The sequence below is a fragment of the Rhea pennata genome, chromosome 22, assembly GCF_028389875.1.
Source record: "Rhea pennata isolate bPtePen1 chromosome 22, bPtePen1.pri, whole genome shotgun sequence".
Lineage (NCBI taxonomy): Eukaryota > Metazoa > Chordata > Aves > Rheiformes > Rheidae > Rhea > Rhea pennata.
Genome location: NC_084684.1, coordinates 580,133 through 603,340, shown reverse-complemented (window position 1 = coordinate 603,340; position 23,208 = coordinate 580,133). Strand labels below are relative to the sequence as shown.

The 23,208-nt window shown below is 56.3% G+C and overlaps 1 protein-coding gene and 1 long non-coding RNA gene across 8 annotated transcripts; one reads left to right on the top strand and one right to left on the bottom strand.

The window, feature by feature from the left end:
- Positions 1–2,401: 2,401 nt before the first annotated feature.
- On the bottom strand, positions 2,402–22,428 carry ARHGEF10L (Rho guanine nucleotide exchange factor 10 like). 7 transcript variants are annotated; one of them, XM_062593062.1, is made up of 27 exons: positions 22,389–22,428; positions 17,473–17,717; positions 17,139–17,200; positions 16,940–17,023; positions 16,640–16,812; positions 16,019–16,135; positions 15,318–15,426; positions 14,096–14,202; positions 13,854–13,931; positions 13,568–13,747; positions 13,104–13,220; positions 12,601–12,693; positions 12,304–12,477; positions 11,628–11,773; positions 11,472–11,486; positions 10,964–11,163; positions 10,746–10,861; positions 10,452–10,579; positions 10,257–10,357; positions 9,095–9,216; positions 8,799–8,885; positions 8,500–8,699; positions 7,354–7,508; positions 6,912–7,057; positions 5,547–5,721; positions 3,909–4,031; positions 2,402–3,298 (listed from the first exon to the last, which is right to left on the bottom strand). In XM_062593062.1, exons 2-27 carry the CDS (start codon positions 17,667–17,669, stop codon positions 2,799–2,801), a joined length of 3,705 nt encoding a protein of 1,234 aa, XP_062449046.1. In that variant the 5' UTR covers positions 17,670–17,717; positions 22,389–22,428; the 3' UTR covers positions 2,402–2,798. The 7 variants fall into 7 exon arrangements, with proteins under 7 accessions (XP_062449046.1, XP_062449045.1, XP_062449050.1 ...); XM_062593061.1 differs by lacking the exon at positions 22,389–22,428 and adding an exon at positions 22,099–22,209; XM_062593066.1 differs by lacking the exons at positions 8,500–8,699; positions 22,389–22,428 and adding an exon at positions 22,099–22,209.
- Positions 14,838–16,282, top strand: LOC134149853 (uncharacterized). The gene is made up of 3 exons (XR_009960522.1): positions 14,838–15,021; positions 15,823–16,014; positions 16,115–16,282. It is a non-coding gene; the product is annotated as an uncharacterized LOC134149853 (long non-coding RNA).
- Positions 22,429–23,208: the final 780 nt, after the last annotated feature.

The following is a 23,208-nucleotide window of genomic DNA, read 5'->3' as shown; positions in this document are numbered from 1 at the left end:
AATCAGGGCTGTGGCCCCCTCCCAATCACCCCACCGCGGGAATCAGTGATTAATGATGCTAATTATAGCAGGAGCTTGCGTGGGTAAAATTAGGCCCCATGCATAAAACATCGGCGTTCCTTGTTCCTCAAATTAGACTTAACGGATCGACGCTCGCACAGACGCCGGCCCAGCAATTAGAAGCGGCCGGGATGCTGCCGCCTTCGGGTGTCCGGGAGCGCGGCGGGAGGGCTGAGACCCCCTGCAACTCGTCGCAGCGGTGGCCGTGGCGGAGCGGATGCTGGGCAAAAGGAGACAGCAAGAAGAGTTTTATTATTATTATTATTATTATTACTTTTTAGGTGACCCAAGACACCCCCGTCCCCCTGTCCTGGCTCAGTTTGCAGCAAACTGCCTAAAAACCTCCCCGGTTCTCGCCCACGAGAGCGCTGCGATTTCTTTAACCTATATTATGAGATTGAGAAGGAGAGAGAGGAGGGGAAAATGCAATTTCTTCCCATCCAGGAGAGCAAGCAGACGCCGGAGGGGGGAAAAAAACGGGGAAAATAAAAAGAAAAGGGATTTTTTTTTCTTTCCTAGCTTCTCCGAGCTCTTCCCTCTCATTTCTGCCTAGCTGATGGCTGCAAATGGCAATTGCCAATTGCTGTTACAGCCTCGGAATATAGATACGTGAATTATCCCGTCTGCAGGAGAAGGTGGAGGAACCACGGGAACCGGCGCTGCCTCCGTTCCTGAGCCAGAAAGCAAAAAAACAAAACAAAAAAAAGCAAGAACAAAAAACCCCCAAATGAAAGTCACCCACGGGCGAACCGACGCCATGCGCTCCCAAGGGCTCCCTGCCCTTGACCCGCTTCGCTTTTTCCTTTTTTATTCCTTTTAGTTGTTTATCTGTGTCTGTCTCCCAGAAAAACCTGCCAGCTATGCCACTAAGTGCGGCCTTGGAAAAAAAATAGGAATAAAAAGGCAAGAGCTGGGAAGGATTTTCACACCCCCGGGAATCCCCCGCTTTCTCTGAGCTGCCAAGACCCAACATCGATGGACGGGTTTGGGGGCCGGAGGGAACCGGAGGCGCCACGGAGGCTCCTCATCTGGCTTAGCGGGCAGCAGCTTGGTTCAGGTGGCCCCTGGCTAAGTTTTATGGAATAATTTCTGCCTAAAATATATATATATACATATATTTATAATGCATGCGTTATTTGAATGCTCCCAAATCCCAGTGGGAAGAACCGTGTTCCTTATCTTTTGCTGCGAGCCTGACTTCAGAGCCGGCCTCTGCTCCGCTCTGTGGGCAATTTCTCCTTTGCTCCTTCTCTCCTGGGGCTCCCCTGTTATTATTAATTATAATCATTATCATCATTATTATAAATGCAGTTTTGAAGCTGCTACTCCGAAGCGGGGGTCCAGGCGCTGCGGGACGGGGCAACTCCTGCTGCCACCCATGGGAAAGTTTCCTGCGTTTTTCCCACGCTCCCACAACACAAATTTCTGCAGGTTTGGGGGGGGGGAACACTAAAAAAAAAAAGGGAAAAAAACCTGGGGGCTGCTTCTGTTTTTTTGGAAAAAAAATTCCAAATCTGTGTCCTCTGCCTCCGGTGTATCTCCTACGGGAATGCAAAGATGCGGCAAGGACTTGCCGTGATGTCCGAGTCGGGCCTAAAGATACTCCACGTGCGGCGGCTTTAGCTGCCCACTGGGGATTTTTAGTCAGGCAGCTTGCTCCTTTCATTATTTTTTTTTCCAGCCCCCCTTTTTGCCCATTTTGCTTGTGCTTCCTTTATCGCTGCTGCTCGCTGCGGCATCTCCAACCCTCTTGCAGGGCCTGGTAATAAGGGATAAGAGCAGAGATTAAGGGCTGGCGAGGGCTCGGCGCTCGCGGCAGAGTATTGATCTCGGCAGCGATGATGATGAAAAGAAAGGGGGGAAAAAAAAGAAGGGGAAAAAACGGAAAAATGAATGGGCAGGTTGGGTCGTTTCTCCTGGCTGGTCCTTTCCCGGCTTTCCCGCAGACCTTCCTTTTCCATCCTAGGAAAGCCATACAGCAAGGGAAAAAAGAGCAGTTTTTTTTTTTGCAAAAAAGTAATGAAAATAAAAATAATAAAAATAAAAGAAGCACTTTTTGCAAATAAATAAATAAATTAATTAAATCACAACCTACTGCTTGAGCTGGTCGTTAGCTGCTGCTGGACCCGAGGCAGCTGGGCAGAGCCCCCTGACCCTCAACCTAGTGCGGGCGAATCACCCAGGATTTTTTGGGATCATCTGGAATAACTCAGCCCATCTGATGCCAAAAATCAACCCCTCCCCGCCTCCCCCCCCCGAAGCACCGAAATGCGTTGAAACGGGGACTATTTCCCTGGTTCGGAGGCAGGCGCCTCCCGCTTCACCATGGCCGGCCACCTGCTAGCGTTCACACTTGTTTTATTTCTGCAGCTCCACATGCTCCCATATATACAGATTTGCTTCTCTATACAGGTAATAATATACAACATTTATATATATATATATTTATATTATATATATATATATTTTTTTTTTTTTTGCACACACGCACACAGACAGCCCACACCTTCATCCGAAGAGCCCGGCAAAATCCCGGCGCCTCCAAAGCCCGCAGGGAGGCCGCCGTTAAAATTCCCCCACCCTTTTGCCCCCTCTTCCCCCCCCCAAAAAAAAAATCCAAGATTTTTTTTTTGGGGGGGGGAGAAAGGGGGAAAAAAAAGAGAAAAAAGTCAATTCAGTCCTATTTTTTTTTCTTCCTTAAAAAAAGAAAAAGGAGGGGGGAAGGCTTTTCCCCGGTGCTATAGCGTCAGCGGCACCTGCCAGATGAGGAGGGTGCTGTCCGCCCCGCCGGCGGGCACCGAGCCGCGGCCGGCGGCGCCGAAGTTGCGGTAGCCCCGGCCGCCGGAGACGATGGCCACGGAGGAAATCTCCTTGCGGGGGGCGTCGCGGGCGCAGGGCCGGCTGCGCACCCACACGTCCGGGTCGTCGGCCATCTCGTAGACGGAGCCGTCCTCCTCGGCGTGCTCCGGCGCGGCACCGGCCGGCGCGTCCCGCACCGACAGCAGCTGCCCCGGCAAATGCGACGTGGAGCGCAGGCGATATTGCAGCAAAATCCCTTTTTTCCGCGGCTCGCCGGGCGGCGGCGGCGGGCCGGCAGCCTCCTCTTCCTCCTCTTCCTCGCCGCCTCCCGGCTCTTCCTCCCGCTCGCTCTTGAGGACCTCGGGTGCCAGGGTGCTCAGCGCCACCGCCAGAAAGGCCACGGGGCCGCCGTGCCCGTTGAGGGACACCATGCCTTTGCCTGGGAGGGGACGGAGAGGGGCAGCACGGGAATTCGCGGCGCCCGCGGGAATTCGCGGCGCCCGCGGGAATTCGCGGCACCCACGGGAATTTGCGGTGCCCGCGGGAATTTGTGGTGCCCACGGGAATTTGTGGTGCCCACGGGAATTCACACCACCCACGGGAATTCGCGGCACCCACGGGAATTTGTGGTGCCTGCGGGAATTTGCGGTGCCCGTGGGAATTTGCGGCACCCGCGGGAATTTGCGGCGCTCACGGGAATTCACACCACCCACGGGAATTCGCGGCACCCACGGGAATTTGTGGTGCCTGCGGGAATTTGCGGTGCCCATGGGAATTTGCAGCACCCACAGGCATTTGTGGCGCCCGTGGGAATTTGCGGCCCCCGCAGGAATTTGCGGCGCCTGCAGGAATTTGCGGCACTGGTGGGAATTCGCGGTGCCGGTGGGAATTCGCGGTGCCGGTGGGAATACCGCAGGGAAAAAAGCCAGGTCTGGGGACCTCCGGGCTTGCAAGCAAGCGGAAAACTCCTCTTTGGGGGGAGTTTTTATCTTTGTTTTGGTTGGTTTGGGGGTGACTTTGGCTGTTTTGGCGGAGGAGGGGGGGCTCACCGGTGATTTTGGGGATGCCCTCGAGCCGCGGCACGGGCAGCAGCACGATGATGCCCTGATCGGTGCCCACCCAGAGGAGGCCTTGGCAGATGAGCAGGCTGGTGACGCGCACGTGCTTCTGGCCTGCGGGAGAGAGGCCGGCATGAGCCCGGCGCCCCGCGGCACGCGGGGAAAAGGAAAGCGGGGAAAAAAAAGGAGGAGCAGGGAAAAAAAAGGAGAAAAGTGGGAAAGCCTGAGGATGCCCCGTCGCACGGGAAAAACACGATGCTGAATGTTTTTGCATGGGATAAGGACTTGTAACGGGCAGGGAATATTCTGCGGCGGAGCCGCTCGCTTTTTTAGTGCCCTGGAAAGGAGGAGGGTGGGTGCGAGCTGGGGGAGAAAGGGGAAAAGAAGGGAGAAAAAGGGGAAAAGAAGGGGAAAAGGAGAAAGGGGAGGAAAAGGGAAGAAGAAGGAGGAAAAAGGGAAAAGAAAGGAGGAAAAGGGAAAAGAAGGGAGGAAAAGGGGAAAAGAAGGGGAAAAGGGGAAAAGAAGGGGAAAAGGGGAAAAGGGGAAAAGAAGGGAGGAAAGGGGGGAAAAGGGAGGAAAAGGGGGAAAAGAGGGAGAAAAGGGGGAAAGAAGGAGGGAAAAGTGGAAAGAAGGGAGAAAAGGGGTAAAAGAAGGGAGAAAGGGGGAAAGAAGGAGGGAAAAGGGAAAAGAAAGGAGAAAGGGGTAAAGAAGGGGGGAAAGGAAAAGAAGGGAGAAAAGGGGGAAAGGAAGGGAGAAAAGGGGGAAAGAAGGGGAAAATGAGAAAGGGGAGGAAAAGGGGAAAAGAAGGGAAAAAAGGGGGCAAGAAGGGAGAAAAGGAGAAAGGGGAGGAAAAGGGGAAAAGGGAGGAAAAGGGGAAAGGGGAGGAAAAGGGAAGAAGGAGGAAAAGGGGGAAAAGAAGGGAGGAAAAGGGGGAAAAGAAGGGAGGAAAAGGGGGAAAAGAGGGAGAAAAGGAGAAAGGGGAGGAAAAGGAAAAGGGAGGAAAAGGGGAAAGGGGAGGAAAAGGGAAGAAGAAGGAGGAAAAAGGGAAAAGAAGGGAGGAAAAGGGAAAAGAAGGGAGGAAAAGGGGAAAAGAAGGGGAAAAGGGGAAAAGAAGGGAGAAAAAGGGGGAAAAGAAGGGAGAAAAGGGGGAAAAGGGAGGAAAAGGGGGAAAAGGGAGGAAAAGGGGGAAAGAAGGAGGGAAAAGTGGAAAGAAGGAGGGAAAAGGGAAAAGAAAGGAGAAAAGGGAGAAAGGAAGGGAGAAAAGGGGGAAAGAGGAGAGAAAGGGGAAAAGAAGGAGAGAAAGGGGAAAGAAGGGGGGAAGGGAAAAGAAGGGAAAAGGGAAAAGATGGAGAAAAGAAGGGGGAAAAAGCAAAAGGGGGAAAGAAAAGAGGCAAAAAGAAAAGGAGGGAAAAGAGAAAGAAGGGGAAAAGAAAGGAAGGGAGAAAAAGAAAGGAAGGGGGAAAGAAGGGGAAAAGGAGAAGAAAAAAGAAAAGAAGGGGAAAATGGGGAAAAAAAGGGGAAAAAGTGAAGGAGAGGAAAAAAGAAAAGGGGGAAAAAGAAAAGAATGGGGGAAAAAGAGAAGAAGGGGGGAGAGCAGCGTGGGGGCGGCTGGCGAGGGCCCCCGCTCACCGGGGAGGACGAAGGTGGTCCGTGTGGCGATGTTGATCTCCTGCAGGTGCTCCAGCGTCTCCGTGTGGAAGAGGCGGATGGAGGAGCCGGAGGAAAAGGCCATCCAGACGCCGCTGCCCGCCTTGATCATGTGCGTCACGCTGGCCTCGGCGTCCGGGTGCGCCTCGAAGGTTTGCTGCCAGCGGGGCCAGGGCGAAAAAGTGAAATTAAAGGGGAAAAACCAGGGGGGAAAAAAAGGGGGAAAAAAATTAAAAGTAGGTAAAAAAAAATAAATAGAAAAGAATTAAAAATAGAAAACATTAAGGAATAGAAGAAATGAAGAAATAGGAAAAAAATTAAATAGAAAAAAATTAAAAATGGAAAAAATTAATAGAAAAAAATAAGAAATAGGAAAAAAATTTAAAATAGAAAAAATTAAGGAATAGGAAAAAATAGGAAAAAATAGGAAAAATTTAAAAAGGGGGAAAAAGGAAAAAATAAATAAAAATAATAAATAAGTACAAACAGAAAACCCAGAAAATAAAACCTGCTCAGAGTGAGGTCGCCCGGCGCTCAGCGACCCCCAGGCCCGGGGTGCCCCGGAGTGGGGGGAGGGACGGGGGGGCCGTTCCCGCTCCGTCGCGAGCGGCTCGGTGGAGATTTCCCGGCCGCTTCCAGAAATAGCCCCTGGCTGGGGCTCGCTCCAGCGGCTGCGGAGCCGGAGCCGGCCGCGGCGAGCCCGCCGGGGGACGGCAAGGTGACCTTGAGCGGTGCCCTTCTTGTCCCCCCCGCCCCCCGCCTTCCCTGGGAGGGTTACGCAGCCATTTGAACCCCCTCCGTGGGCTATTTCAGAAAAAAGAAAAAAAAATATATATATATATGTATATATGCTGCTTAGATTTTTGTTGCGCAGCGACTTCTGGATAAGAAAGAGGAGCAGAGGGGGGGAAAAAAAAAGGAAAAAAAAAATCCACCATTTTCGTATAAAGCCCGTTTTGCAAAAGGTCCGAAGCGGCGAGCAGCGGTTTCAGCTCGGAGCATGATTTTTCAGCCCCACTGGATTTACCAAACCCTGAATAAGCGGAAAAAGCTGGGGCGCTCGGGCAAATTAAACTTTTGGGGGCTTCTTCCTTGTGGCAACGGATTTGCTCTTTAATGGGAACAGTTTCCACGGGAATAGCCCCAAACCGTGGACCTTAAATTTGCTTTTTTTTTTTTTTTTTTTTTTTGCATTAAAATTGCCTGGTTGTGGGAAAGTTTTGCAGAGCTGGAAAAAGCGAGGCTGGAAAATCTCTTAATGGCAACCTCCCGTCGGGGCTTCTGATGCAAAAAGGGAAAGAAAAAGGTGGGGGGAAAAAGAAGGGAAGGAAAGAAAACGCCGGTTACCTGCGGCTGGAGGCTGCCGGCGTCGAGGACGGTGACGTGGTTGGCGCAGCTGGCCCAGAGGCTCTCGTCGAGGGCCAGCAGCGCCCGCACGGGCCCGCTGCCCACAGCCAGGCAGGCTGGCTGCTCCGCCAGGCGCCCCGGCCCGCCTGCGGGACACAGCGGGGAATAACAGAAAAAAATAAATAAAAAAATAGTAAAAATAAAAATAAATAAAATTAAAATAAAATAATAAGATAAATAAAAATAAAAATAAAATAAATAAAAATAAAATTAATAAAATAAGATAAAGAAAAAATAAAAATAAAGTAAATAAAAATAAAGTAAAAATAAAAATAAAATAAAGTAAAATAAAATAAAATCCTAGTTCTCAACCATCGTATGTGAAAAGCCTGCCGGAAAGCCGCCCGAGCGCTGGGAGCCGGCCCGCGTCGCCGCGGCTCACCGTCGTTCCTGGCGTAGGCGGCCACGGTGCCGTCCTGCAGCCCGGCGAAGAGGTATTCGGCGCTGTGCTTGAGGCAGAGGACGGGTTGCGAGCCGGGGCTCCGGCGGGTCAGCAAGCACTGCGTGCCGGCGTCCACGCTGCCGTACGCCACGATGCTGCGGGGGAGAAAGAAAGCAAAAAAAAAAAAAAAAAGCAAAAAAAATAGCAAAAAGAGGAAAAAATAGCAAAACCAGAAAAAATAGCAAAACCAGAAAGAATAGCAAAAAAGGAAAAATTGCAAAAAAGGGAAAAATTGCAAAAAAAAGGGGGGGGAAAATATCATAGAATCATAGAATTGGCAAGGCTGGAAGGGACCTCTGGAGATCATCTAGTCCAGCCCCCAAACACGTGGCCCGTGCGGGGATCAAACCTGCGACCTTGGCGTTATTAGCACCACGCTCTAACCAACCGAGCTGAATAGCGAAAAAGGGAAAGGGAAAGGAGAAAGGGAGAGGAAATAGCGAAAAAAAAGAAGGGAAACATGGCAAAAAAAAAAAGGGGGGGCAAGTAAGGTGAAAAAAAGGAAAAAATTGCAAAAAAAAAAAAAAAAGGAAAAAAGGGGGGAAATACCAAAAAGGGGAAAAAATAACAAAAAAGGGAAAAATAGTAAAAAAGGGAAAAAAGCAAAAAAGGGGAAAATAGCACAACAAGGGGGAAAATAGCAAAACAAGGGAGGGAAATAGCAAAAAAAGGGGGAAAATAGCAAAAAAAGGGGAAAAGAGCAAAAAAGGGGGAAAAGAGCAAAAAAGGGGGAAAAGAGCAAAAAAGGGGGAAAAGAGCAAAAAAGGGGGGGAAAGAGCAAAAAAAGGGGGGAAAATAACAAAAAAGGGGGGGAACAGCAAAAAAATGAAAAAATAGCAAAACAAGGGGGGAAATAGCAAAACAAGGGGGGGGGAAATCGCAAAAGGGAGGGGAATAACAAAAAAGAGGGAAAATAGCAAAAAAGAGGGAAAATAGCAAAAAAGAGGGGAAAATAGCAAAACAAGGGGGAAAATAGCAAAAAAAAAAGGAACAAATAGCAAAACAAGGGGGAAAACAGCACAACAAGGGGGGGGAAATAGCAAAAAGGGGGGAAATAGCAAAAAAGGGGGAAAATAGCAGGCTCACCTGCCGTCGCGCAGGCCCAGGCAGATGGCGGGGCCGGGCGGCTGCTCGGCGCCGGGCCCCGCCAGCGGCTCCCGCTCGGGGACGTACTCCATGCAGAGCACCGGCGAGGCCACCGCGAAGAACTTGACGGTGCGCGGCGCGGCGCGGTTCAGCGAGAAAATCTCCACCTGGCCCCCGGCTCCTTCCTGGCCGCCCCCGACCTGCCGGGACGCGGCGGCGGCGGAGGTTTGCGCCGGATTTCCTCCCCCCCCGTCCCCTTTCCCCTCCCGTTTTGGCAGCCCGGCTCCGGCCCCGCTCACCCAGAGGTAGCCCTGCGGCAGCGAGGTGCTGACGGCGGCGAAGCCCAGCAGCGAGGACTGCACGGGGTTGTGCACGGCGGCGCCGAGCTGCGGGACGGGGCGGGAGGCGCGTTGCTGCTTTTTCATCATCATCATCATCATTTTCTTTTATCCCCCCCCCCTTCCTTTTTCTCCCTCCACCCTCAAAATAAAGCTGCTGGGAGAGCTCAGCATCTCCCGCGCATTCCCCGCTCGAACGCGTCCACCTTCGCTTCATTTTAGCACCTTAATTTATCCATTTCTTGCTTTCTTTTTACCTGCAGGTCGAGGGCCTTGGAGGAGAAGGCGGGTACGTGGCAGGAGAGGATGGGGCACCAGAACGGCGCTTTGCTCTTCTTGTCCTCGTCGGGACACAGCCAGCCCGGCTGGTTTTCCTCCCCTGCGGAAAGCGGCGGCCTGAGGGGCTTCGCGCGGCGGCACGGGAAAATAAACCCCTCCGGCGCGGGGAAAAAAGTAAAAAAAATAATCACGGCGCGGGAAAAAGCCCACCAGCATGGGAAAAAACCTTCTGGCATGGGGGGGGGAGAAAGCATGGAGGGAGAAAAAAAACAGCGTGGGGAAAACAAAAACAGCATGGGAAAAAAAATAGCGTGGGAAACCCCTCCCTCCGGCACCCCCAGGGCTCGCTGCGGACGGGTGCAAGCCCGGTCCAGCGGGAATCAGCGTTTGGGGATGGGGAGAGGGTGCAGGAGCTGGGGGGGTGGGTGGGGGTGTGAAGCACCCGTGTTAAGCGGCAGCAGCAAAAGAAAAAAAAGAATTATATATATATATATATATATATATGTATATATATATATATATAAAGACATTAAAAAATATAAAAAATGTAAAAGTATATAAAAATATATGAATATACATATTTTATATATGTGTGTGTGTGTATGTATATACGTGTGTGTATATATATATATTTAATCTAAAGAGAAGGCTTCTTCACATCAGGTTTCAACGCATTTTCATGTCTAACTCGTAGATACGGGGTTATCCTCCAGGCATCCTAGATTAAAACAAACAACTTCCCCCCCCAAAAAAAAAATCCACAAAAAGAACCGCAGACTCTTAAAAAAAGCAAAGAATCCAAAATCGCTGCAGCCTGGGGGGAGCCACCTGCTCAAATATGATTTCAGATGGCTTTCCTTTCTTCCATTAAACTTTTCTTTTATTTCTTTGTTTTTATATATTTTTTTTTATTTTGCTGCAGTGGCTCGTGGAGTTAAATAGCAATTGAGGCGAGGGCGAGGCGTCAAGGGGGAGGACGGGCGCGAGCGGGTGCAAAGAGGCCGCAGGGGCTGCAGGAGGCGAAGGGCCGGGGAGGGCGGCAGAGGCCGGAGCAGCTCGTGACACCGGCGTCGCCTTCGGCTTCCCGGAAACGGGGAGGATGGAGAAGGAGGGGGGAAACGGGGTTGGGGTTTCACTCACGCAGCCCGATCTTGGCCAAGTGCAGCCGGTTCACCCAGGAGATCTTGCTCAAGGGGTTGGGCGTGATGAAGACCACCATGAAGCTGATGGGCCGGCCGGACCTGGGGCAGGGCGAAGGCGGCCGGCTCAGGCGCGTCCTCGCTGGAGGGGGCGAACGGGGCAGAGCCGGCGCCCGCTCCACCGCCCGCGACTCACTTGTCCGGCTTCCCGGGGAGCAGCAGCCGGAGGCGGCACTTGTTGGCCGAGTGGATCTCCTCCTCCTTCACCTTCATCATCCTCTGCAGGGCCAAGCACCAGTCCTGCGCCACCGTCATGTTGAGGTTCTGGTAGAGGAAAGGAGGAAGGAAAAGGGAAAAAAAAAAAAAAAAAAAAAAGGAGGAAAACCCCAAATCGATCCGTCACGGAGGTGCCGGCACCTGGAGGCAACCGGAGCTGCTGGAACCGGCCACCGACGCTCGTGGCGGTTGCAACCTCGAGGCCGGAGCCCACCTGGTAGGTGCCGTGGAGGGTGCTGATGAGCAGCGTGATCTGCTCCACCACGGCCAGGTCCTTCTGCAAGTCCTGCAGCTCCTGGAAGAGCCGCGGCGGCCCCAGGTAGACCTTATCTTGGGGAAGGGGAGGAAAAGCGGATGCAGCAAAGCTCCTCGGCGGCGCGGGGACGGCGACGAAGAGGAGCCGGGGCGCGGGGGAAGCCCGCGGCCACTCACTGTGCGAGGCCTGGCCGCCGGGCGCGTGCTTCTTGGCGGCGGCGTTGGGGCCACCGGCGCCGTGGCCGCTGGCGTTGTCCCGGTCGTAGGCGCCGCTCTCCTGGCCCACCTCCACCACCTGCACCTGGGGCAGCGCTGTGCTCCACTTCACCACGTACTTGGGGCCCAGCGGCACCAGGCTGCTGATTTCCAGCTGCCCCCTGCGAAGAGCACGTAAAGGGGGGTTGGGGGGGAGAGGAAAAAATAATAATAATAAAAAAAAATAAACTGAAATAATAAAAATCCCAAATGAGCTGATTCCCACGCAGCATCCGCCGCCCTCCTGCACCACCAGCCAAGCGAGCAGCTCATGCAAGGAGCCCCACCGGATTAGAGTTTATTTTATTTTTTATTATTATTATTATTATTATTTATTTATTGCAAGCTTTGCAAGCTGGAGCCGCACACCTGCAGCACACTTCGCGCCGGGGCGCAAAACAAATCAGAGCATGCCGCGCTCGGCTCCTACCTGGCATTCACGGGCCTGGAGGGGAGGGGAAAACGAGTTTAATGGAGCTGCTATTTTTGCAAGATAGGTTGCAAAAAGAGTTATTTTTCCATGCCTCCGCTCCGGCCTCCGGAGAGGCGGGAAAGGCCCCCCCCGGCGCGCGCCGCCGCGACCTACTTGAAGTTGATGTTGGCGCAGACCAGCATGTCGTTGAGCAGGAAGACCTTGCGCTCCTTGGACTTGATGAGCTGGCCCCGGTCGCCGTAGACCGTCTCCGTGAGGGTCTCGCAGAGCAGCAGCTGCCGCTGGCCCGAGCTCAGGAGCTGCGGCGGGGCGGCAGCCGGCGGGGGATCTCTCTCGCCGCTTCCCGCCGCCCCGGCTTTCCGAAATCCTGCTCGCGGCCCGTCCTCCCGCCGTTCCCGAACCATCCCCAAACCTCCCACTGTTTTTTTTTTTTTTTTTTTTTCCCCTTCGGAGCGGAAGAGGTCGCCGCGGGACAGCCCGGCTCCCCCGTGCACAGGATGTTTTGCAACAGCTTCGATCGGGGTTTGGTTTTTATTCCATCCCCCCAGCGGCGCTTGCAAAATCAGGCAGCTGGACGGAGGGGTGGAGGCAGCCACAGACCATAGCCGAAAAAAAATACCCAGCCAAGCTCATCCCTTCCTTTCCCTCCACCCTGTTCTCCTTTTTTTTTCCTTTTCCCCCCCCTCCACCATCTCCGCCGGGAAGGGGAATTTCTGCCGCACGCCTTTGGGATTCCTAGGTGCGAAACTCCTGAAGCCCGGAGAGGATTTTCCCTGCCTGGACCACGGCGTGCTTGGAAAACCCTCGGGAACCGACAGGTTTCTCCTACCTTGTTGAGGCTGCTGCGGTCGCTGATGCTCTTGCTGAGCTGCTGGATTTCGGCCAGCTGGTCGGCCAGGCGCTTCTGCTCGTTGAGCTTCTCGGCCAGCGTCTCCAGCTCGGTGAGGGCCAGTTGCAGCGACAGGCGGTCCGCATGGCCCTTGGGGGTGTTTTTCAGCATGTCCTGGCCGGGAGAAGGAAGGGAAGAAGAAGCAGGGATGTGGCTGAAGGCTGTTGACTCCAAACGGGAGTGACCGGCCGGTTGCAAAGTTGGGGTCTTCCTCCTACGGTCCACCCTTGGCTGTACCTGCAGCAGCAGGATGAACTGTGGGAACCTCTGGATGGGTTTCACCATCAGCCCGTAGAGTGTGACCCGGTCGGCGCTGGCCATCTGCCGCTTCTGCCGGGAGAGGAGGCACTCACAGTTGTCCAACCCCAGCAGCACCCTTGGGCCTCCCGGACCCACCCAGGGCCTGCATGATGATGAACGAGATGGCCTCCACACCACCTTCATCCCTCTCTCATCTTGCCTGCCCATCCAAGACCCTGATGATGATGAATGAAACGGCTTCCATATCACCTTCATCCTGCCCTCCTCTTCCCAACCCACACAGGACCCTGATGATGATGAACGACTTGGCTTCCACCCCACTGCCACCCCTCCTTCCTCTTCCTTCCGCTCTCTTCCTCCGTGGACGAGTCAAAGGATGCACCAAGTCCAGCCAACCATCCTTTCACCACCCGGAGGAGAGACTGAGCCTGGAAAAACCATCTTGATGGCAAACAGAGGTGGAAAGCGGGAGCACCGACCTTGAGGAACTCGAGGAAGGCAGGTTTGGTGAGACAGGCTTTCTTGATGAGGGACATGGCCGTGGTGAAGTTGTTGACGTAATCACTGTACACATCCAGCACCATTGACTTGGAGAACTGGGGGCAGCAAAACGAGGGGAGTCAGAGCCACCTCGGGGAGCCAGCAAAGGCAGAGGGAGTTTTTGGAGGTTTCTGCTCATCTGGGTTTCAGGGCTGCTACCCGGAGGTAGCCTGTGGGCTGCTCTTGCAACAAAACCACATGCAGCAGCTCCTGCAAAGCCAAGCTTTGGTGCAAGCTGGTCCAGCTACCAGTCCACCCGCCGCACCAGGGTGGAGAGATGGCATGATGCTCGTGCATTTTTGGAGGTGGTCTGGGATCTCGGGGTGGTGGAATGAGGGAAGGTCACCCAAATGCTCCAAATTGGCCCAATTTGCTGGGGAAGCTTGCCCCCCCGTTCGCCTACCGAGGCCACGAAGAGGTCCCCGATCTTCTCGGTGGCGTCCCACTCGGCCACGCGGGATGCCAGGGCGATCTGGAACATGGAGTGACACTGCAGGATCTCCTTGAGGCGGAAAAACACCACCTGGCACTTCCTGGCGCTCAGCACCTTGGGCTCCATCTCCAGCAAGGGGTTCCTGTAATCCTGCGGGCCGCCCCGTGCCGTCAGCGCCGGCCGAACCCGAAACCGCCTCCGCCCGCCCCCCAAAAAAGCGGGGAGAGCGCGTGTGTCCCTGCCGCCCCGTCTCTACCTGCAAGATGCGCTTCAAGGAGTCCACGTAGCTCCTCTCGCTCTGCACGATGGAGCCCAGGATGTGGCGGCGCACGACCTGCGAGGCGCCGGGGGGCTGAGCCGTGGGGCATCCGGGATCGCCGCGCATCGGGGCGGCTTGCGCAATTCCCGCGGCGGCCGAGGGGAAGCCGGGTTTTTTTTTTTCCACCACCCCCCTCCTTCCCACACGCCTTCCTTCCCCCTCTCCGAAAGCCGCTCGACCTGCTGGGGGCTCAGCCCCTCGGGCATGGGGCTCAGCTCCGGCGGCGGGTGCTTCATGTCGGAGACGGTCACCTCCAGAAAGCCCGTGTCCTCCTCCTCCGAGTCGCCTGCGAAGCAAAGCACCCCCCCGAAAAAAAAAAGGAAAAAAAACCCACTTTTTTTAAAGGTTTTTGCAGCAGGCCTGTTGCATCCAAGAGCCCGCTGCCCCGGCGAACCCAGGATTGGGAGCGCTGCCGGGCTCCGGTCGGGTTTCCGAGCCCGCTGGGCGGCTGGCGGCGGCGCTGACACCGGACACCGGGCTCAACCGCGTGAGTCAGTCCTGTCTCCCCCCCTCTCCCAGCCCCGTCCGCCCCCACCCCGGGAAGCCGGGAGCTGGCGCCGGGGCCGAGCCGCGGCCCGTTTCGGCCCATGGCCTTGGACCGCCACGGGGAGGGGGTGGGGAAAGAAAAAAAAATCCTAATAATAATAATAATAATAATAATAATAATAATAATAAATCAGGAAGGGAGGAGAGCGGCGGCCGCCCTTACCCGAGGCCGAAGCAGCGGAGGAGGAGGAGGGCGAGCGGGCGAGGGCGCCGTCGCCGGCCGGCCGTCTCCTCCACATAGTGCCGCCCGCATCGCCCGCCAGCTCCGGCCGCTTCCCCTTTCCCCCCTGCCGGCCCCGCTCCCGGGCGCCCGGATAAACAGCCGGCGCGGAGGGGAGGGGAGGAAGAGGAGGAGGAGGAGGAGGAGGAGGGCAGGCGGCTGCCTGGCGCGCAGCTGACCTTTCTCCTTCCCTAATTTTGGAAAGGGAGGATCAGCGGGCGCTGAGCCCGTGCCCGCTCCCGCGCTCCCTCGGGCGCCCGGCCGCGGGATGCTCCGCGGGATCCCTCCCAGTATCAACCTTTCCGGAATAAGCTCCAAAGCCCCCTTTGCACCCGCCAGGTGACAGCTCCGGCCGGGCGCCCGCGTGGGGGGGACGGGCGACGGCGCCCGGAGGAGCAGCGGGCGCTGGGGAAGAGCCAGGCGGGTTGAACTTGCCCGGCAATGCAAAGAGGGAAAGAAATCGGTGGGGGGAAAAAGGGGGGAAAAAAGCTTAAAATGCAGAAGAGAAAATTGCTGGTGGGAAGAGTTCAAAGGAATACGTGTGATTGCACAGATTTTTTTTTTTTTTTAAACTACCCTCATAGGGTTTTTTTTCCCCGCTCTCGCAAGCCAAGGGGGGAGTTTTCCCGGCTCACCTGGCGCCTCTTTCCGGTGCAGGAAAGTCACTTTCCTCATGACGGCGATCTTGGTCTTCTCCAGCCCGTCCTTGGTGCCGCTCTTGGCGGCTTTCATCAGCTGGGTCATCTGCGAAGAAGGGGCGGGAGAGGAGATGGGAGGCTGGAGGCGGCCGAGCGGCGCCCCGGGGAGCCTCCGCTGTGCCGGCTCGGTGCGGGTGCCCAACGGCACGACCCTGGCCTCCTTTCAATTTATTTTATTTTATTATTTTATTTATTATTATTATTTTATTTTATTTATTATTTTATTATTTTATCTTATTTTATTTTATTTTTATTTTCATTTCATTTTATTTCATTTTATTTTATTTCATTTTATCTTAGTTCATTTTATTTTCATTTCATTTTCCCATTTGCATTCGGAGCCCACGCTGCAATTTCAAGCTCCCGTGTGGATGGGAGCCCTGTGCCAGCCGCGACAGCTCCTGAAAATCCCGTTTCCCCCCACCCCCAACTGTTTTCCCAGGCGGCGAAAGGACTCGGAGCGGCCGAGGAGGAGACGGAGGGGCGCGAGCGGGCAGCGGAAGCGAGCGGCGAGGCGAGCGGAGAGCGAGGCGACCGCGGGGCGAGAGCCCGGCACAGGATCCAGCCGAAAACCCTCCGGGAAAAGTTTTCCTTCCCCTGTTCCCAGGGTCGGAAGGGGCCCGATGGGAGGACGGTACCTTAAAATCGTACTTGTGCTTCAGCTCCTGCATGTCTCTCCCCCCAACTCTTAAAGCCAGGATGTCCCGCTTAGTCCTGGCGTATTTCTCCTTTAGTCTATTCAGGTCTGGAGAAAGCTGAGCCCCAAGCGAAGGAAAAGCAGGAGCGGGGAAGAGAGGCAGAGAAGAGAGAGTCGGATTAAGCAGCCAAAACCGCCCCGGCGGGAGAAACCCAAGCGCAAGGCGGCAAAAAGCAGCGAGCGACAGCCAGGCTCGGGGGGGAAAAGGGGGGAAAAAAAGAGAAAACGGGATGAGATTTGAATTTCCGCTTCTTCCGAGGCGTTTTTTATGTTTTTTTTTTTCCCCCGCGGCCCTGAGCCGTGGGAAAAGGGCCGGAGCGGGTGCGAGAACGGCGGCGGAAGCGGCTCTCCGAGCCGGGCTGCGGCTCCTCATCCCGCTCCGGCGTTTTGGTCGAAAGCGGGGAGAAGAGGTGGGGGGAAAAGAAAAAAAAAAAAAAGAAAAGAAAATCGGCGGCGCTGGGGGATAGAGGGGCACCGGTGGGAACGGGACGGCGCCGGGAACAACCGCCCCCACGACGCGCGCGCGCGAGCCGGCTCGGGAAAGCCGATCCACCGCCGTTACCTTCGGCTGGAAAGACGCCCGCTGCTTGGCCGGCTCGGCCTCGGCTTTGGCCTCCTCTCCCGAATCCTCGCTGTAGCTCTCGAACTCGCTGGAGCTCCAGCCCAAATCCTCCGCTTCCCGCGACCCCTCGTCCCGCTGCCGCACGTCCTCGTATATCAGGCCGCGCTCCGGCCCTGCCGCGATGCCGACAGCGCGTCGCCGGCGGGAAATTTCCTTCCCCCCCCCTCCCCTGCCTCCAAGGAAGGCGGCTTTTCCCGCGGGAAACGGGTTTATCGGGCCCTTTCCCGGTCGGCTTCCTACCGTCCTGCTCCGCCTCGACGCTTTCGCACGGGACGTCGTCGTAGATCACGTCGTCCTCCGCGGCCGGCGGCTCGAAGCGCTTGTCTGCCGACGGGGGGTGGGTGGGATGGGATGGGATTCAGCCGGGAAACCCGGATCCTTCCCCTGCCGCTTCCCTCCGCCGCCCCGGCGGGGGGTTTTGCCTCCCGCGTCCCTTTACCTCCGTGGCAGCTCTCCCGCTCTGAGCCGAAGGCTTCGCCGTCGCTCGCCCCCGGGAAAATCCTACGGGAAGGAGGGAGGCGTCGTCAGCCGGCACCGAGCATCCCGCAGCCGGATTTTTTTTCCTCCCCCCCCCACTATCCCACGCCTGCCAAGGCTTCAAGGCCGCCCGTGGCCGAATGCATTCGGGATTAGGGATTCGGAGCGTTCCCCGCCAGCGCTTTCTGCAGACAGGCTCGGAGCAGCGTCTTGCACCGACGGACGGGATGTTTCCTGCTGGAAAAGCTGGGAAAAGCTTCCCCCCGCCTGCCGGCGGCGCCCCGCTTCCCGCTTACTCGGCTTGGGGCTGCGGCGCGGCGCCCGGCGGGCTGCCCCGATCCGCGTCTTCCTCTTCCTCCTCCTCCTCCTCCTCTTCCTCGGCGTCCTCCAAGGCGAAGGCCGTGCCGGGATCCTCCTCCGTCTCGGCAGCGGGGGGCCGCGGCGGGCTCACAGCGCCTACCGCGGTGCCCGGTGGCAGGCGGGACGAGGCCATGGCTCCGGCGATGCGGCCGCGCCGGCGGCGGCCCTCCCCGCCGCTCTCCTTGGGGGGCACGGGGAGAAACGGGCTCAGCAAGGGGGAATTTGCACCCCTGCGGCCGCCCCTCGGGAGAGGAAGCCGGGGTGGGGGGGAAGGCACGCCCCGTTTGCCCCATCACTTCAGCAATTTGCCCCGCGCACGGCCAATTCGCCCCGGTGCAAGGCGAATTCACAAGGTTGCACGGCCAATTCCTCCGTGCACGGCCAATTCGCCCCGTTGCACAGTGAATTCACTACGTTGCACAGCCAGTTCCTCTGTGCACGGGCAGTTTGCCCTGTTGCATGGCGAATTCACTACGTTGCACGGCCAGTTCCCCCATGCACGGCCAATTCGCCCCCGCTGCACGGCCAGTTCCCCTGTTGCACTGTCAGTTCACCCCGTGCACGACCAATCCGTCCCATGCACGGCCAGTTTGCCCCTTGCACAGCCAATTCACCCCGTGCATGGCCAGTCTGCCCCGCGCATGGCCAATTTGCCCCTTGCACAGCCAATTTGCCCCTTGTTCGGCCAATTCACCCCGTTGCACAGCCAGTCCGCCCCGTGCGTGGCCAATTTGCCCCGTGCATGGCCAATTTACCCCTTGCATGGCCAATTTGCTCCCGTGCATGGCCAGTCCACCCCGTGTATGGCCAATTTGCCCCATGCACGGCCAGTTTGCCCCTTGCATGGCCAATTTGCCTCCTTGCATGGCCAGTCCGCCCCGTGCATGGCCAATTTGCCCCATGCACGGCCAATTTGCCCCTTGCATGGCCAATTTGCCTCCTTGCATGGCCAGTCCACCCCGTGCATGGCCAATTTGCCCCATGCATGGCCAATTTGCCCCCGTGCATGGCCAGTCCACCCCGTGCATGGCCAGTTTGCCCTGTGCACGGCCAATCTGCCCCGTGCACGGCCGATTTGCCCCGTGCACGGCCAATTTGCCTCCTTGCATGGCCAGTCCACCCCGTGCATGGCCAATCTGTCCCGTGCATGGCCAATCTGCCCCGTGCACGGCCAATTTGCCCCATGCATGGCCAATTTGCCCCGTGCATGGCCAGTCCACCCTGTGCATGGCCAATCTGCCCGTGCACGGTCAATTTGCCCCGTGCATGGCCAATTTGCCTCCTTGCATAGCCAATCTGCCCCGTGCATGGCCAATTTGCCTCCTTGCATGGCCAATCTGTCCTGTGCATGGCCAATCTGCCCCGTGCACGGCCAATCTGCCCCATGCACGGCCAATTTGCCTCCTTGCATGGCCAATTTGCCTCCTTGCATGGCCAATTTGCCCTGTGCATGGCCAACCTGCCCCGTGCACGGCCAATTTGCCTCCTTGCATGGCCAATTTGCCCCTTGCATGGCCAATTCACCCCGTTGCACAGTCAATTCGCCCCCTTACATGGCCAGTCTGCCCCGTGCACAGCCAATTTGCCCCTTGTGCGGCCAATTCACCCCGTTGCACAGCCAGTCCGCCCCGTGCGTGGCCAATTTGCCCCATGCACGGCCAATTTGCCCCCTTGCATGGCCAGTCCACCCCGTGCATGGCCAATTTGCCCTGTGCACGGCCAATTCACAAGGTCGCACCGCCGACGCTCGGGCATTTTCGCCACGCGGCACAATGGCTCCGGCGGCGTTCAAAGGCGGAAAGCGCCACGCACCCTCCCCGCGATCGATGCCTCGTCCTCCTCGGAAACTCAAAATCTCCGGAGTGACAGGAGGGAGCCGACGGGTGGCGAAATCCCGCTGCGCCACCCTGGAAGCGGCGGGCAGAGATCGGCCCCAGGGGAGGGCCGAGGAAGAGGGCAGGAATGAGGAAGACGAGGCCAGAACAGGCGGGGAAATCATTAACTTCCCCCCAGCGATGCCGATCCCTGCCCAGCTCCGTGGAGAAAGGAGGAAAAAAAGCAGCGAATCCCCCTCGGCACCAGCTGCCCCATGCAAGAGCCCCGGCTTGCAACCGCCGGCGGCGCGGCGCAAAGGGCCGGGGAGCTGCCGCAACCTGTGTCGCGGCGACGGTTGCAAAAGAAACGAAAAAATAGGGGAAAAAAAAGAAAAATAGAAATAAAACCCCCAAAACGCTCTGCTTAAACACCTCTGGCGCTGCCCCAAGCAGAGAAAAACCCTTCTGGGCCCTCGACGAGGAAAGCGTTTTGCAGCCAGTGCGTGTTTTCGCGCTGCTCTCATCTCACCCGAACTGCTTCCCGTTAACGCTTGCGAAGCCTCTGACCTCCTCTCCAGCCGAAGGAAAAGGCTCCTCTCCGGCAAATCTTTTCCTTTTTCCCCTTATTTTGAGCCATCCGTCCACCCGCCAGCCCCAAAATTTGCAACTCCTCCCGAAAAAAATCCCGACGCTCCCGGCGCGTTGCTACCTGCGTCCCGGCGCGATGCCGCTGGCCAAAACCTCTTTTTTTTCTACCCCCAAAAAATAAAATAAAAGTTTCCTCCCGGCTCTTTCGCAGGTTCGCGGCCTCCCGAGCGCGGCTGCTCGGCCGCCCGCTCGCCCGGTTTCCCCGCTCTCCGCCCCGGCTGTAAAACGCCCATAAAAACCACCCGCATGGATGGGTGTGGGCACGAGCGAGAACCCAGTTTTGACAGTGGCGCGGTCGAAACCGTCCCCCTCCGCTCCCAGCTCCAAACTCGGGCCCATGCAAACTGCCTAAATCAACCCAAAATCAAGGCCTTGAGGCTCTTTTTGCTGCTCGGTGGGTTTTTAACTTGACCTCTTGCCAGCTTTGGCCACAGCTGACGCCAGCGGTGCTGCGTTCCCGAATGTTTTTGCCTTTTCCTTTTTTTTTTTTTTATTTTTTCCACCCTTTTCTTCACAGATATTCCCGCGGTCGCAGCTCGCTCGGCGGCAAAAACAAAAGCTCCGGCGTCAAAACCGCCGTCGGTCTTTTTTTCTTTTTTCTCCCCCTCCCTTCCCCCCTTATCTGGCTTTTCAACAGTGCTGCTGAACTGGAAAAAAAAAGAAAAGCAAAAAGAAAAGAGAAGAAAAATCTCGGCCTGCTCAGGCCGCGAGAAAACACCAGCAGCGGGGAGGGAGGGGGGAGAGGGAAAGAACAAAAAAAGAAGGGGAAAATTTTATTAAAAATATATATATATTAATAAATAAAATATAAATAAAAAATCCTCCCGGCGAGACTCACCCGCAGCTCAGCATCGAGGCGTTTTGCAAACCCGTTTTTGCCCTGGGTGGGAAGTTTATCGCTCTTAAACGATGCCGGAAAAGAATTGGGAGCCCCAAATGGTAAACGGAAAAGGAGGAGAAATAGGAACAGTGAGGGGTTTGGGGGAAGCCCCCGTAGTTTTCGGTCGAGGTGGGGGGTGTTTTTTCTTGCCCACGTTTTTTTTTTCCCATCGCTGGGCAGGCACGGGGGAGCGTGGGAAAAAAAGCCGCCCCCCCCCTCGGGGGGCCGAGCATCCCGCCTGGAATCACGGCGCGGGAATCGCTCCGCTGCGGGCCCTGGAATAACCGAGAGCTGCTAAAACCTCGGCGCTGCTAAAAGCGGTGCCAGAGCAAAAACCAAAAAAAAAAAAAAAGAAAAAAGAAAAGAAAAAGAAAGAAAAAGAAAAAACCCCAAACCCAAAATCAAATAAAACAAAGCGAAAAGCAGCTGCGTTTGCCTGGAAACGGGGCCTTCGGGAAGCAAACTGGGGGCGCAAATAGATACAAACAGATAGAAATAGATATAGGGAGAGAAACAGAGACAGGTATAAATGACATAAACGTGGAGGAGCCGGACAGGGAGGAGACGCAGATGAGCCAGAGCTGATACAGCGATAAATAATGCAGATAGGAGATGATAAAAGACGAGATGGAGATGGTATCGATACAGCTCGAGATGAGAGAGGGACGACAGGGAGAAACAGAGACAGAGACGGCAGCGGTATAGATACATGGCTAGAGACGATAGGGAGAAGTGGAGCCAGAGCTATAGATGATATAAAGATACAGATGATATAGAGATATAGGCGATATATAGATGATACAGAGATATAGATGATATAGAGAGACATAGATACAGAAATATAGACGATGTAGAGAGATATAGATATAGACGTGGATGATAGAGATGATACTGAGCTATAGAGACAGATGTAGCTCACGCAGAGAGCGAGGCAGACGCTATAGGTGAAAATACGGATATAGCTGCGGATAGAGATGTATATGGTGGTTCCCAGCGGCCGGAGCAGCCTGCCTCCCGCCCGGCGTTTCGGCGGGGTGGGAAAAGGGGCGACTTCACCCCGGCTTTCCTACCGGCTGCCGAGCCCCTCGGCCGGCGCATCCCCGCTGCTGCTGCCCCCCCCCCCCCAGCCCCGGCTGAGCCCCCGCGGGGTGTTTATCAGCGGCGGAGCGGGGAGAAGGAAGGAGAGGGGAGGGGAGGGGAGGACGGACATTTTTGCTGACCTGGGAAGGCTGCTTTTCCTCCGGCTTTGTGTCCGCATCGGCCCTCGGCGGGGTTGTAGCTTTTTATTTTATTTTATTGTTTTCCTTCCCCACGCCGGGCCGCCCTCCCCGCGGCGGGCGAAGGCCGTGCACAGCCCCCCCCCCTCCCCAGCACCCTGCCGAGCTGCGGGATAAAAACGGACAGCTCGCTAATCCCGCCTCGGGAAGGAAGGAAGGAAAGGGAGGAAGGAAGGAAGGAAGGGAGGAAGGAAGGAAAGAAGGAAGGGGAGGACGCCGGCGCGCTCGCTCACCCGCCTTTGCGGCGCTCCTGCAAAGCGGCGGCGAGGCCGCGGCGGGCCGGACCCCCCCGCTCGCCAGCCCCGGCCGCCTTCGGGCCCCCGCGCGAGCTGCCGGGGCAGGCCGGCGCGGGCCGAGGGGGGCAGCACTGATTTATATTCCTGCATCCCCCCGGGATGGGCTGAGTGGGGCAGCACTGATTTATATTCCTGCATCCCCCCCGGGATGGGCAGAGTGGGGCAGCACTGATTTATATTCAACCCCCCCGAGATGGGCCGAGTGGGGCAGCACTGATTTATATTCAACCCCCCCCCCCGGATGGACCGAGGGGGGCAGCACTGATTTATATTCACCCCCCCCCCAGGATGGGCCGAGTGGGGCAGCACTGATTTATATTCCTGCACCCCACCCCCAGGATGGGCCGAGTGGGGCAGCACTGATTTATATTCACCCCCCCCCGAGATGGGCCGAGTGGGGCAGCACTGATTTATATTCACCCCCCCCCCCGAGGATGGGCTGAGTGGGAACCAGCAAGCGACAGGACCCACGTTCGAGGCCAGGAACTTCTTTGGATGCTGGAAACTATTGGGAATTTTCCCCTCTCGGCACGCCGGGGCGGTCGGGACTGGTCACCCCAGCCGGGCTGCTGCCCATCGCCCTCCGACACTACTGGCTCGGCTTAAAAACATTAATTGCAACCAAATAAAAGGCGTCTGCCTGGTTATTGCAGCCCGAACCGGACGGACCAGCCCGGCAAAACGTGGATGTTCCCTGGAAAACGCTTTCCGGCGAGTCCCGGCCCTCGCTTTTCCATCTAATCCGGGCCGCGTTCGC